Here is a 15282-nt window from a genome sequence, read left to right as displayed (position 1 = left end):
TAGCAAACCCCCCCCCCCCAAAAAAAAGATAAAAACTCAGCCAACTAGAAGGACCAGCAGAAGGTGTAATGGTTATGTCACTGGACTCCCATGTAGTCGACTGTGGTTCGATCTGTCTCTGTCTGTCTGGCGAGCGCACGCACCCTATAGTGAAAAACCTCTCAAAAAAAAGATAAAAACTCAGCCAACTAGAAGGACCAGCAGAAGGTGTAATGGTTATGTCACTGGACTCCCATGTAGTCGACCGCGGTTCACGTCCCGGACCCGGTGGCTTAGAACTCATGCTGGGCGCATGTGCGTGCGTGCTCAAGATCCCGAGAGGAGAATGGAGGAGAAGGGATTGTGTGGCATGGCCATCCCCCTGGGGGTTGACTTCTTGCTTTCTGTCTCCTGCCTCTCTTGTGAGCGCATGCTACCTGTAGCAAAAATATCTCTAAAAAAAACAACCAAACAAAAACCAATTCAACCAACTAGGAATAAAATAGTCTTAACATGGGAACCAGCAGTTAACGTAATGGCTATGTCGCTGGACTCCCACGTAGTCGACCGTGGTTCGCGTCCCAGACCCGGTGGCTTAGAACTCATGCTGGGCGCATGTGCGTGCGTGCTCAAGATCCCGAGAGGAGAATGGAGGAGAAGGGATTGCGACGTGACCATGCCCCCTGGGGGGTGATTTCTCGCTTTCTGTCTCTATGTCTCTCTCTGTCTGTCTGGCGAGCGCGCACGCCCTATAGTGAAAACCTCTCTCTCTCTAAAAAAGAAAAGAGTCTTAACACAATAAAGATCAAACAAAAAATACCCCACAACATTATTTTCAATGGTGAAAACCTGAAAGCTTTTCCTCTCAGATTAGGGACAAGGCAGGGATGCCCAAACCACTTTTATTCAATATAGTATTAGGAGTCTCGGCCAGGACAATGGGTAAAGAGAGAGAGGGGGAATATAAAGGAGAAGACTAAAGAAAGAAGTAAAGGAGAGAAAAGAAACAGAAGTCATCCAATCAGAAATAAGTTAAATTGTCCCCATTTGCAGACAAAATGATGTTACATGTAGAAAACTCTAAAGACTCCATAAAACTGTAAGAACTAATCAATTCTGTAAAGTTGCAGGATATAAACCCAAGGATGCAAGTATCAGGCACCAACCAAAAACTACCAGAAAAAGAATTAAGAAAATAATTCCATTTACAGTGGCACCAGAAAAAATAAAATACTTGGGAATAAACCTTAAGAAGAAAATAGACTTGTATACTGAAAACAACAAAACACTAATAAAAGAAATGAAAGGACACAAATGGAAAGGCATCTTATGTTTGTGGACTGGAAGATTTACTATCATTAAAATGTCCATAGTAGGGTAGGCCAGTGGCACAGTGGTACGCTACACTCTGCAAGGATGACCCACATAGCAAGGTTATGGGTATATGTCATTCACAGATTTAACTTACATGACATAGTTAAAATAGTAATTCATAGAATGAGTGCAGAATAATCATTGCTAGGAAGGGGAGGAAGAGTTACTTATCAGCAAATAAAAAGTTTCAGTTAAGCGAGACAAGTGAATTCTACAGATCTGCTGTACAGTACTATACCTTTACTGAATTGTACACTTAAACATTTGTTAAGAATGAGATCTTGGGACTAGCAGGTGGCAGGGTGGTTAAAACACTGGACACTCCCACATGGCTGACCATGGGTCAAGTCCCAGGTCTGGTGGGTTGCTTTCCCACTTTCCCTTTTTCTGAGTGTGTGTGTGTGTGTGTGTGTGTGTGTGTGTGTGTCTCTCTCTGGTCAAATTAAAATAAATGAACACATAAAATTACATAATTCTAAAGAAAAAAAAAAGAATTAGATCTTACATCAAGTGTTCTTTCCACAAAAATATGTATATGTCTGTGTGTATTCAGTTATACAATCAAAAAACTATTTGTTTTAAACAATTTCATCATGTAACTTGTTACACTATAGCCCAGTTTAAAAAACAATACAGAGTCACCAGCCAAGAGAAATATGATTCAACATGTGAAACAGGAAAGTACAGGAATACCAATCAAGTAAAAAAGATCTGGAAATTGAAATTCTTTCAGAATTCTAGGTTTACTCAAGAAAGGCAAAGCTACTGAGAAGCAACAAAAGAGTTTATAATGAAGTTACTGGATTTAGGTCTGAAAAATTTTTTAACATTTTCTTCTCCTTCTAATGTTATACACTAATTTCAACCAGTGGACTCAGCTTTTATTGAAAATGGCAAGTGTTACTCAAAAAGTAACCTAAAAAACAAGTTAATCCACCTCTTCAATATTTCCATTTCATAACATTAAGATATAATTAAAGTAGCTAATGTTTAAAATAGTTACTTCTTTTTGCAATAAAGCCCAAATTATTCTTCCAGTAAAAGGAACCAAGTATGTTCTATATATTCTAAACAAGTATGTAGATCTATGGGACCAGCAGTTAGCATGATGGCTATGACGCTGGACTCCCATGTAGTCGACTGTGGTTCGAGTCCCGGACCCAGTGGCTTAAACTTACACCGGGTGCATGTGTGTGCGTGCCTAGGATCCCGAGAGGAGAATGGAGGAGAAGGGACTGTGGTGTGGCCATCCCCCCTAGGGGGTGATTTCTCTCTCTCTGTCTCTCTCTGTCTTTCTGGAGAGCACACGCACCCTATAGAAAAAAAAACTCTAAAAAAAAAAAAAAAAACACAAGAAAAAAAGTAAGTAGATTTATAAATGTCTACCTTCAGAAATTCAATATTACTTTAGTCTCTAATTTACCAAATATTTAACTTATATTCTTTTTTTTTTTTGAAGTTTTGCCTTAGGGCATGTGCAGTCAGCCATGTGGGAGACCAGTGACATACCCGCTACGCCGTCTGCTGGCTTCTTTTTAATCATAGGCCCCTCATTATGTTTCTGAGTTCAGATCTCTTCTATAAAATGGAAAACTCAGAATATTTCTATAAATTGGAAAAGCCAACCCATAAATTATAAAAATAAGACAATTTCATAAATATCAATCAAAATTGATCTCTGAGGGAGAGAAATAGCCTCTGAAACAAATTTCAAGAGAAAAAAAGGGCTCTTTCCCACTATACACAATGGCAGGGGAAAAAGCTGCAAAGCAGGATACTAAGAAGAAACCTGAAGCCAGAAGGCAGATGGCAGTGGCAAGGTTAAAAAGGGGGGCCCCAAGTCTAAAATTGGGAAGCCCCATTGCAGCCAAAACCCTATCCTAGGCCAGGGCATCGGCAGATACTCCCAGTCTGCCATGTATTCCAGGAAGGCCATTTACAAGAGGAAATACTCGGCCACTAAATCCAGGATCGAAAAGAAAAAGGAGGAGAAGGTTCTTGTGACTGTCACAAAACCAGCAGGTGGCAAGAGTGGTGGTACCTGGGTGGTTAAACTGTGCCAAATGCCTAGGTATTATCCTACTGAAGATGTGCCTTGAAAGCTGTTGAGATGTGCCTTCAGTCAGCATGTGAGAAAGCTGCGAGCTAGCATCACTCCTGGACCATCCTGATCATCCTCACTGGACACCACAGAGGCAAGAAAGTGGTTTTCCTGAAGCAGCTGAGCAGTAGTTTGCTCCTTGTGACTGGGCCTCTGGTCCTCAATCGCATTCCACTGCATAGAACACACCAGAAATTTGTCATTGCTACCTCCACGAAAATTGATATTAGCAAAGTAAAAATCCAAAAGCACCTTACCGATATGCTTACTTCAAGAAAAACAAACTGCAGAAACCCAGACACCAGGAAGGTGAGATCTTCAACACAGAGAAGGAGAAATACAAGATTTCAGAGCAGCGCAAGATTGATCAGAAAGCTGTGGACTCGTAAATTTTACCAAGAATCAAAGCTGTTCCTCAGCTCCAGGGCTACCTGCGATCTGTGTTTGCCCTTACAAATGGAGTTTATCCGGGAACCAGCAGTTAGCGTAATGGCTATGTCGCTGGACTCCCATGTAGTCGACCATGGTTCGCGTCCCGGACCCCGTGGCTTAAAACTCACGCTGGGTGCGTGTATGTGCGTGCCCAGGATCCCAAGAGGAGAATGGAGAAGGGATTGCAGCGTGACCATCCCCCCTGGGGGGTGATTTCTTGCTTTCTGTCCCTCTGTCTCTCTCTGTCTGGAGAGTGCACGCGCCCTATAGCGAAAACCTCTCCAAAAACAACAACAACAACAACAAAAAACAAATGGAGTTTATCCTCACAAATTGGTGTTCTAGATTTTTTGCCAAGAACCTAATTAAATAACTGATCATACATATATATATATATGTATATATATAAAGAGAGAAAATAAGGTAAGACTTTTGAAAGCACGACTCATTTATTCCATAAAGAAAACAAACAAAAGAAATAAGAAAGAAAACCATACACCATTCACATGAATCATGAATTTATATACTCAAATCAACTTATAAAGAAACCTAGGAGGGTAAGGAAGTTAAAAAGAGAGTATCTTTTAAGTCAAAGGAATCTCAAGTAATCTAATCACACATACACATTTACATTTTCTCCTCCTAAATTAATATAGTCAATAAATACAAAAGACAATGTCTGGAAATTAGGTCACTTAAGTTAAACTAATAGAAGTGCTATGTAAAATAGATAATGCTGGAAATATAAATTAGACTAATATTTCTAGAAGGCAAACTGGCAAATGGTTGGAATAGAATCTTTAAAGGAATAGAAGGGGCCAGTAGATGGCCTAGCAGTTATGTTCCTGGACTCCCACATGGCCAACTGCAGTTTGAATCTCCAATCTGGTGGCTTCAAACTCACGCTGGGCATGTGTGTGTGCATGCCCAATATCCTAAGAGGAAAATGGAGGAAAAGGGATTGTGGCATGTCCCTCCGCCCATGGTGGGGGGGGATGATTTCTCACTTTCTTTGTCTCTGTTTCTCTCTTCTTTCCCTGGCAAGCTCACACCCCCTAAGGAAAAAAACTCTTAAAAAATAAATAAAATAATTCTAAAAAAAAAAAAAAAAAACAACTTAAAAGAACAAGAGGATGGAAGGAGGGAGGCAGAGATTGGTGACAATGTAGCTCTACACCAACTAAAGCAAATGGAAATAAGCCTTGAAGGCAATCAGTCCCATAGACACCCCTGGCTCCACTGGCAATGGCATGCTGGAGCACTATGTTAGAAGGGTTCTCAGGCTATCTGAGCACACAGGGAATAAAAAAATGACTGTAAGCCTATCCATGATAGCACATGATACTGCTACTGGCAAGCTGAAGTCACATGGGAGGCCTGGTTTCAATTCCAGCACAACCTAAAAAACTACGCACATGCCTACAGTCCCAGCTACTCCAGAGGCTACAGGAGGACCGTGAACTTACAGCCAGCATGGACAACACAGTGAAAGCCTATCTGCAAAGAGCTGAGGATGGTAGCCCCAGATGGATGGCTAAGGCAGAAGAATTGGGACACAGAGAAATCCTGTCTTATTTTTAAAATTTTTTTCTTGTTATAGGGTATGTATGCTCATGGAGATAAGACAGGGAAAGTGAGAATTCACTCTTCAGGGAGAATGGCCACGCCACAATCCCTTCTCTTCTTTCCTCCTCTCGGATACACACGTGCCTAGTGTGTTTTTCAAGCTGCCTTGTGTGTTTTTCAACTGCACAGTCGGCCATGTAGAATTCAGCCATCTTAACCACCATGCTACCTGACTGGCCAGATCCTGCCTTTTACAAAAATTGTCTACAACAACCTTTTGGAAATAGCCATTAACAGTATAAGATTAATTATTTCTACCATACTCTGCTGCAACACTGTCTAAACCAATACATGCCTGATAAAAGTGACCTAAGCTCCTCACTAGGGGCAGAAATTGCTCATTAGTCACAACAACCTTAATCCTGAATATTTTCAATATAATGCTCCAGGAAGCCAAAAGTAATTGAGCAAATGACACAGGAGATAAAACATGCATTCCATCCTTGTTCTAACCTGACAATAAAGGTAATAGTTTAAACAATGAACATGTAATGCTTACTACAAGTAAGACACTGTTCTAAGTACTTTGTATTTCTTTCCTAGTTTAATCCCCAAAATAACATTGAAGGATAGGAAATATTGACCTTCCTCCCCCAATAAAGGGGAAACAGACAGAAAGGCATGGAAATGTTGAAGTGCATGAATGGTAAAAAATACATACAAACTGCTAATAAGCACATGAAAAAAATGGTCAACATTATTAGTCACATAGGGAAACACAAATCAACAGTACAGTGAGATACCAATTCACACTTAGTATGATGACTATAATAAAAAAAATAGAAATTAAGTGCTGGGGAAGACTTTTAGAAACTGGAACCCTCCTATGACTCAGCAATTCCACTCCTAAAGAAAAGAAGTAGAGGGGGACCAGCTGTTAGCATAATGGCTATGTTGCTGGACTCCCATGTAGCCGACTGCGATTCAAGTCCCGGACCCGGCGGCTTAAACTCACGCCGGGCGCGTATGCATGCATGCCCAAGACCCTGAGAGGAGAATGGAGGAGAAGGGATTGTGGCGCGGCCATCCCCCCTGGGGGGTGATTTCTCGCTTTCTATCTCTCTGTCTCTCTGTCTTTCTGGCGAGTGCACATGCCCTATAGCAAAAAATCTCTCAAAAAAAAAAGAAAGAAAAGAAAGAAGTAGAAGAAATCAATCCGAGGTTTGTCCACTGCAGCAGTGTTCACAACAGCCTTTGAAAAGAGGAAACAAATGTATCCATCAACAGATGAACGGATAAACAAAATGTGGTACATCCATACAACAAAATATTAGCCAACCATCAAAAGAAATGAAGTTCTGACACGCTAAAACACGGATGAACTTTCTCTTGAAAATATTATGCTAAGTGAAATGAGTCAGACACAGGAGGACATGTATTGTATGCTTTCACTTACATGAAATATATAGCACTGGCAAATTCATAGAAATACAAAGTAAAACAGTGGTTACCAGGGGTTAAAAGAAAGGGTGTATGGGGAGTTATGCTTTCTGTCCGGGATGGTGAAGTTTTGTAAATAATAGATACTAGGTTGTCAAGAAAGTCATGACATATTTTCTGTGTTTTTCTTTGCAAAAATGCATCATGACTTTCCTGATGACCTAATAGTTGTACAATATTGTAAATGTCATCAATGCCACTCAGTTGTATTTTAAAATGGTAAAAATGACGAATTTTATGTTAATATATACATTTTACCACAATTACAAGTTGAATCGTCATCATTTGAACAGTTCAAGTTTTCTGACACAAATTTTAAGAAACTTTTCCTCCTCTCGGATACACACGTGCCTAGTGTGTTTTTCAAGCTGCCTTGTGTGTTTTTCAACTGCACAGTCGGCCATGTAGAATTCAGCCATCTTAACCACCATGCTACCTGACTGGCCAGATCCTGCCTTTTACAAAAATTGTCTACAACAACCTTTTGGAAATAGCCATTAACAGTGTAAGATTAATTATTTCTACCATACTCTGCTGCAACACTGTCTAAACCAATACATGCCTGATAAAAGTGACCTAAGCTCCTCACTAGGGGCAGAAATTGCTCATTAGTCACAACAACCTTAATCCTGAATATTTTCAACATAATGCTCCAGGAAGCCAAAAGTAATTGAGCAAATGACACAGGAGATAAAACATGCATTCCATCCTTGTTCTAACCTGACAATAAAGGTAATAGTTTAAACAATGAACATGTAATGCTTACTACAAGTAAGACACTGTTCTAAGTACTTTGTATTTCTTTCCTAGTTTAATCCCCAAAATAACATTGAAGGATAGGAAATATTGACCTTCCTCCCCCAATAAAGGGGAAACAGACAGAAAGGCATGGAAATGTTGAAGTGCATGAATGGTAAAAAATACATACAAACTGCTAATAAGCACATGAAAAAAATGGTCAACATTATCAGTCACATAGGGAAACACAAATCAACAGTACAGTGAGATACCAATTCACACTTAGTATGATGACTATAATAAAAAAAATAGAAATTAAGTGCTGGGGAAGACTTATAGAAACTGGAACCCTCCTATGACTCAGCAATTCCACTCCTAAAGAAAAGAAGTAGAGGGGGACCAGCTGTTAGCATAATGGCTATGTTGCTGGACTCCCATGTAGCCGACTGCGATTCAAGTCCCGGACCCGGCGGCTTAAACTCACGCCGGGCGCGTATGCATGCATGCCCAAGACCCTGAGAGGAGAATGGAGGAGAAGGGATTGTGGCGCGGCCATCCCCCCTGGGGGGTGATTTCTCGCTTTCTATCTCTCTGTCTCTCTGTCTTTCTGGCGAGTGCACATGCCCTATAGCAAAAAATCTCTCAAAAAAAAAAGAAAGAAAAGAAAGAAGTAGAAGAAATCAATCCGAGGTTTGTCCACTGCAGCAGTGTTCACAACAGCCTTTGAAAAGAGGAAACAAATGTATCCATCAACAGATGAACGGATAAACAAAATGTGGTACATCCATACAACAAAATATTAGCCAACCATCAAAAGAAATGAAGTTCTGACACGCTAAAACACGGATGAACTTTCTCTTGAAAATATTATGCTAAGTGAAATGAGTCAGACACAGGAGGACATGTATTGTATGCTTTCACTTACATGAAATATATAGCACTGGCAAATTCATAGAAATACAAAGTAAAACAGTGGTTACCAGGGGTTAAAAGAAAGGGTGTATGGGGAGTTATGCTTTCTGTCCGGGATGGTGAAGTTTTGTAAATAATAGATACTAGGTTGTCAAGAAAGTCATGACATATTTTCTGTGTTTTTCTTTGCAAAAATGCATCATGACTTTCCTGATGACCTAATAGTTGTACAATATTGTAAATGTCATCAATGCCACTCAGTTGTATTTTAAAATGGTAAAAATGACGAATTTTATGTTAATATATACATTTTACCACAATTACAAGTTGAATCGTCATCATTTGAACAGTTCAAGTTTTCTGACACAAATTTTAAGAAGCTGGGACCAGCAGTTAGCGTAATGGCTATGTTGCTGGACTCCCATGTAGTCGACCGCAGTTCGAGTCCCGGACCTGGCAGCTTAAAACTCATGCTGGGCACGTCTGCATGCATGCCCAAGATCCCAAGAGGAGAACGGAGAAGGAATTGTAGCATGGCCATCTCCCCTGGGGGGTGATTTCTCACTTTCTTTTTTTCTCTCTGTCTGGTAAGCGCACATACCCTATAGCAGAAAACAAAACAAAACAAAACAAAACAAAACAAAACAAAACAAAAAAAACCTCTCCAAAAAAGAAATAAAAAAGGAAGCTGACTTAACTAACCAGCAAAGATAAGTTAGGGAAACAATATCTAACAAAAAGGAATTTGAGAACTTTTTTTTTTTTTTGAGAGGTTTTTGCTATAGGGTGTGTGTGCTCGCCAGAGAGATAAAAAGCGAGAAATCACCACCACCAGGAGTATGGCCATGCCATAATCCCTTCTCCTCCATTCTCTTATCAGGATCTTGGGCATGCATGCCATGCACACATGCCTGGCGTGAGTTTAAGCCACCAGGTCTGGAACTCGAACTGCAGTCGAGTACATGGGAATCCAGCAACACAGCCATTATGCCAACTGCCGGTCCCGGAATTTGAGAACTTTTGATTAATTTTGTTAGTGCTAAATTCATTTTCCAAAGACGGGGGGCTCATAGCGTAACTGAAAGTTTGGCATGCCCAACTAACATGTATTACACTCTCTAGGCGATTCTTTTTTCTTTTTTTGGAGAGGTTTTTGCTATAGGGCGCGTGCATTCGCCAGACAGACAGAGACATAGAGACAGAAAGTGAGAAATCACCCCCCAGGGGGGATGGCCACGCCACAATCCCTTCTCCTCCATTCTCCTCTCCGGATCTTGGGAATGCACGCATACACGCCCGGCGCGAGTTCTAAGCCACCAGGTCCGGGACGCGACCCGCGGTTGACTATGTGGGAGTCCAGCGACATAGCCATTACGCTAACTGCTGGTTCCCTAGGCGATTCTTCATATGAGCTATAAAGCAAAATTAACAGTATGGTTGTATGATCATTGCAAGTTTTCTTTGTACCCTTAATATTTCCAATTTGAGAGACATTTAGAAAAGAGTAAAGAGACTATGGGGTTTATGTTTTAATTTGACATAGAACTAGGTCATAGAAACTTGCTGAAACACTTACTGAACTGCTTCCACAGATCAAGGGGTTCCCGATGGCTTGTAAGATAGTACACGTCTCTACTAACACAACAAAATATTTGAGCCCACTGACCCTGAAATTGCAGGGAACATAGAGTGTTGAAGAAATGTAGAAAAGAAGTAAAACCATACAAATTTAAATGCAGATTAAGTAGAAAGCAAATAGAGGTAAGTTGTGCTTATTTTCCATTCTATTTGCCTGTAAACTCTGCAAACTTACAGATTTTAATTACTGCAGTTCGACAGGATTCTGGATAAAAAAGTCAAATTTTCAGAAGATTCATTGTTTTTGATGAGCACATATTCTGTATTTTTTCCTGTAGTTGCCACTAGAGTATAAACCTCAAGGTAATTTTAAACCCCAAACACCTTTGGGACTCAGTTTTAAGAGTATCAAAACAGAAAATGAATTAGGTCTTTCTCTTGATAAAGACCAAAATATTGGAAAAATAGCCCCATCCTGATTACAGGAGTGAGGAAGGAACCCTGGAATATAGTAAGGAAGTAATGAAAAAACCGCTGCGGCATGGAGATGCAATACCAGGCTGGGATCAAACAGGAGGTATGGAGAGTAAATATCCCAACTGTCCCCATTTGCTACCTCAGATGCCTGCAGTCCTAGCTATAGGATGGCCATATAGTTACCACAAATCCTGAACACAAAGTAGGAAATTTCTCAGAGTCCAAGTGCAGTGCACCCCAGAAAAGGAACACAAGCTGGATCCTCCTCCCCTCCCAGAGACTCAAGTTCCCATAGCACTATGCCGTTTGGGAAGCAATGCCACAGCAAAAGTGTACCTTGCCTTGGAGGTCAGTAGACCCTGCACCTCTCTCTACATGTCTGAGGCCCCACTATTGTCCCAGCTCACTCATTCAAAACGCAGCAGAGCCAGGGCTGCAGCTAAGTCCATGGTGCAGCAGTGACTGGCACCCAAGCCCATGTACCACTATGTACTCCAGAAACAAGGAGAAGGGATTGCTTTGTGAGTAGAACGCCCTTGTGACCTGAGAAAATAATACATGTGTCCCCCAGAGACAGAGACCTCTAAATACTGGCTCCCCAGAAACTAAGGAATCCAGATCACTTTCCACCCCCTCTGTAAGAAATTATGGCATCAGATCACTCCACTACCCCACTAAGGAGTAAAAATCCAGATCTCCCTACCTCCACCGCTGATCTTCCACAACCCTTCCCATCTAGAGACTCCACTAGAGGCTCCTGCTACCTCACCATGAATGCTCCTTCCCTGGGGCCTATAGTCATGCTCTGGTGAGCATTGCCCACCTGGCCAGAGGACACCAGCCAGACCTAGCAACCTCCCAGCTAACTCAATGGAGGGCGCTCCACATGCACCACGTAGAGCTGGGGAATACCAGACACCTTCCCACATCCCTACCAATGCCACAAATGACCCTACACTCTCTGCTGGTGAGACCTATGCGTGTTGTGAGTGCCTCACACACGGTCTGAAAACACTGCTCCTGGTGCTCTTGCTGACACCACCCATCACTGCTCCCTGATCATCAGGACCCCTAAGAGCTGTATATGCCTCTCACAGACCGCAAGATAGAAGTCCAAGTGATACTGCTGCTACTGGCTATAACCTCACACCCCAAAGTGACAGGACCTTCATGCCCTATTACACACTTGACCCAGTTCATCAGTACCTCCATGCTTGGTACCTGTTAAAGTCATGCTTCCTGGTGATGCCAGCTCTTCAACTGGCAGGGCCTCTGCATGCATACCCCCACCCAGGATCAGAAGACTGACTCCCCCCATTCCATCTCCAGTAGCTCTGACCAACAGCAAAGCCACACCACTGCATCTACAGTCACTTGCACAAAGGCACACATAGACACTGCTGACACAGATTCCAACTGAAGCAAATATACAGAGATCACACTGCTGAAGACATCAAAACCTGAGAAAGTATGGGAAATATTCCATAAAATTCAAAGAGGTGACTGTTCTACCGGATGCCCAGATATCAATGCAAGGCTACAAAAAACCTCAAAAAAAACAAGGAAACATAAGTCTGCCAAAAGAACATAATCACTCTCCAGTAGCTGACTATAAAGAAGAAGAAATATTGGGCTGGACTATAACAGAGAGTGTGATGCTCTGAGAGGCTGGCCCACATGGACAGATTCCAGCATAATGCTAAATGTTAGATGATGACGAAAATATTTACTACCCTGATTTGATGATTATACATTCTATGCATGTATTTTAAAAAGTCACACTGTATCCCATAAATATGTAACTCTATACGCTAATTGCAAATGATTAAAAAAAAAAAAAAAAGTGGGTTTGTTTTACTCTACAAAAGGATATTCTCTCAAAAACTGCCGGGATAAAGTAAGTAATCAGTAATGTAAATCTGAAAGTCTAAATCAAGATATACCTTAACTAATGCTCAAGATATACCTTAACTAATTCTCATCAATATAGAGAATCTTTTAAATTTTCTAATGCTTTTCATCCTTCCCAAACAAATAAAGCTGTAACTGTTCTGCTCACTCATTCCTTTGCAAATATTCCTTGAGTACTTATTCTTCCAGGCACAGAGTTAAGTCCTGGGGATGGAAATACAGCAACAGACAAGCTAGGCACAGTTCTTACCTTCATGGGGTTCACTGTGAGTGTAAGAAAGGTAAAACAAATAACTACACAAATATTTAATTAATACAATTTTGGTAAATGCTATTGGGGGGTTAATGCTTGTTTTCTTTCTCTCTTTCTCTGGCAAGCACAAATATCCCTTAACAATTAAAAAAAATGAGATGGTTTAAAATGCATATTTCTGGCCTGCCAAACCTACAACATATTTTCTGGAGGTCAGGCCTAGAAATCTGCACTTTTGATAAATCTTTGTTTTAGTAATTCTAATATAAACTAATGTTTCAAGAATCTAAACACCAATGGCTTCAGAGTAAAACTCTTCTGGGTAAGAACTATAATAAACCTACCTGTGTAGCTTTGTCCCTCATACAAGGTGCAGCTTGCCCATGACTATCACGAGGCCAGTGCCCAGCAAGATAAGGAGCAGCAAGTGTGTCCAGGGAGGAAGTGCGCCGTATAATACTGGAGGGGCTTGAGGAAGGTGGTCGTGTTTTGTCACCTAGAGTTAAGATAAAAATATTTCCTTTTGAAAAATAGATTTGGCAGGAAAGAAAGCAGAAACCAAATTTTAAATTCTGTAGGAGTTCTCCATCTTAAATATACAAAAATAAGTAACAAAAGAAACAAACAGCTTAGATGAAGCTTCAGGGAATTATACTGAGTAAAAATTCGCCAATCCCAAATGGTTACATACTGTATGATTTCCTTTATAAAACATTTTTGAAATGACTGAAGTTTAGAAGTAGAGGAAAGATTAGTGGTTACCAGGGGTTAGGTACAGGGAAAACATACTGTGGTTTCATCACTGGAAGTTGCTTTCTCTCTCTCTCACTTGTTATTGCCCTGGTAACAAAAAAAAAAAAAAAAACAACAACAACAACAACAAAAAACTCTTTAAAGACTAAATAGGGGGTTGGGGCCACAGGTAGCATAGTGGTTAAGGGCACTGGACTCCCACATGACCCACTACAGTTCGAGTCCCAGACCTGGCAGCTTCCTTTCTCACTTTCTCTCTCTCTTTCTGTCCCTCTCTGGAAAAAAGAAAAGGAAAGGAAATCTCTGGAAAAAAGAAAAGGAAAGGCAGGGCAAGGCAAGGCAGGGCAGGGCAGGGCAAGGCAAGGCAAGGCAAGGCAAAAAGACAAAAAGAGAAAAAGAAAGAAAAATAGAATGGAAGGGAGGGAGGGAGGGAGGAAGGGAGAAAAGGGGAAGGAAAGGAAAAAAGAAAGTTAAATAAAATAATTCTTTAAAAGAAAAACTAATTTTTTTTTTAAATAAAGGACTGAATAAGGGGACCAGCAGGTGGCATAATAGTTACATTGCTGGAGCTCCATGAAGTAGATATTTCAAGTCTTGGACCTGGTGGCTTAAAACTCATACCAGGCACACATGCATGTGTACGTGTGTGCATATGTGCCCAAAATCCCAAGAGGCGAATGGAGGAGAAAGGACTGCAGAGTGGCCATCCGCTCCGTGGGGTGATTTCTTGCTTTCTGTCCCTTTGTTTCTCTGGTGAGCACACACATCCCATAGCAAAAATATCTCTTAAATAACAAACACAGAAAAGATTTAATAGGTACAATATATAAACTGGACCCAAACTGTCACAAAGGTAAAAGACAATGATCCCACATGGGAAGATTGCCAGTTCCAATCTAGAGACCTCTCTGAATATGCAGATGTGTGCTTGCCCATGTTGAGCTGGCTGAAAGCTGGGGGTAGATCATGGCATCAAGATACTGTTGGGGGGAAAGCAGTGTCTTTTGTCTCTTGCTCATGAAAAAATACATAAATACATAGATTAAAATACATAAAATAATACATACATAGATTATATATACACATACATTATTCATTAATTATTATATTCCCACCTATCAAAAAAAAGTATACAGCAGCAAAGATAAAGTTGTGGGTAGGGGCCAGCAAGTGGCATGGTGGTTAAGGGTGCTGCACTCCCACATGGCAGACTGCAGTTCAAGCCTAAACCTGGCTGGCAACTTGCCTGCTCACTTTCTCTCTCTCTCTCTTGCTGTCCCTCTCTGGTCAAATTATAAAATAAATAAATAAAGTTAGTTAAATAATTACTTTAAAAAAAAATAAAGTTGTAGGTAAAATTTCACTTTAATCAACTCCCTATGATATATCTTAGTGTTACGATACATAAACTGTAAAAAAAAATATACAAATCAGGCTATGATTAAAGCAATATACAAAGCCTTTTTCATTTAAGGCTACAGGATATGTATTTAAGTGAACACTAAAAGTAAAAACCAAAAACCTAGAGGTAATGGAAATTACAGGTTAGGCAGATGAAAGAGCATACATTAGAGGGGAAAAAAGCATATTTCCTTTTCCATCCACTTATTAACTCTTAATATCTACTGATTAATATAAATTATTCTGATTCAACTTATAAACATTTACTAAAGACTGTGTGCAAAACTCTGTAAGGAGGGAGTGAGAT

The 15282-nt window shown here is 40.6% G+C and overlaps 1 protein-coding gene across 1 annotated transcript in view; it reads right to left on the bottom strand.

Annotated features, from left to right (window-relative positions):
- Window positions 1–13351, bottom strand: part of FAM117B (family with sequence similarity 117 member B) — a gene marked incomplete at its 5' end in the record, with an annotated part of 43466 nt that extends 30115 nt beyond the window's left edge. Inside the window, one exon of the mRNA XM_027773652.1 lies at window positions 13166–13351. Coding sequence (XP_027629453.1) covers window positions 13166–13351 — 186 coding nt within the window. The remainder of the gene's footprint in view (window positions 1–13165) is intronic.
- Between the last annotated feature and the right edge of the window lie 1931 nt (window positions 13352–15282).

The sequence above is a fragment of the Tupaia chinensis genome, unplaced genomic scaffold (assembly GCF_000334495.1).
Source record: "Tupaia chinensis unplaced genomic scaffold, TupChi_1.0 Scaffold000361_2, whole genome shotgun sequence".
Lineage (NCBI taxonomy): Eukaryota > Metazoa > Chordata > Mammalia > Scandentia > Tupaiidae > Tupaia > Tupaia belangeri.
Note: the sequence above shows the minus strand (reverse complement) of the source record. Positions and strands in the feature narration are given on the sequence as shown.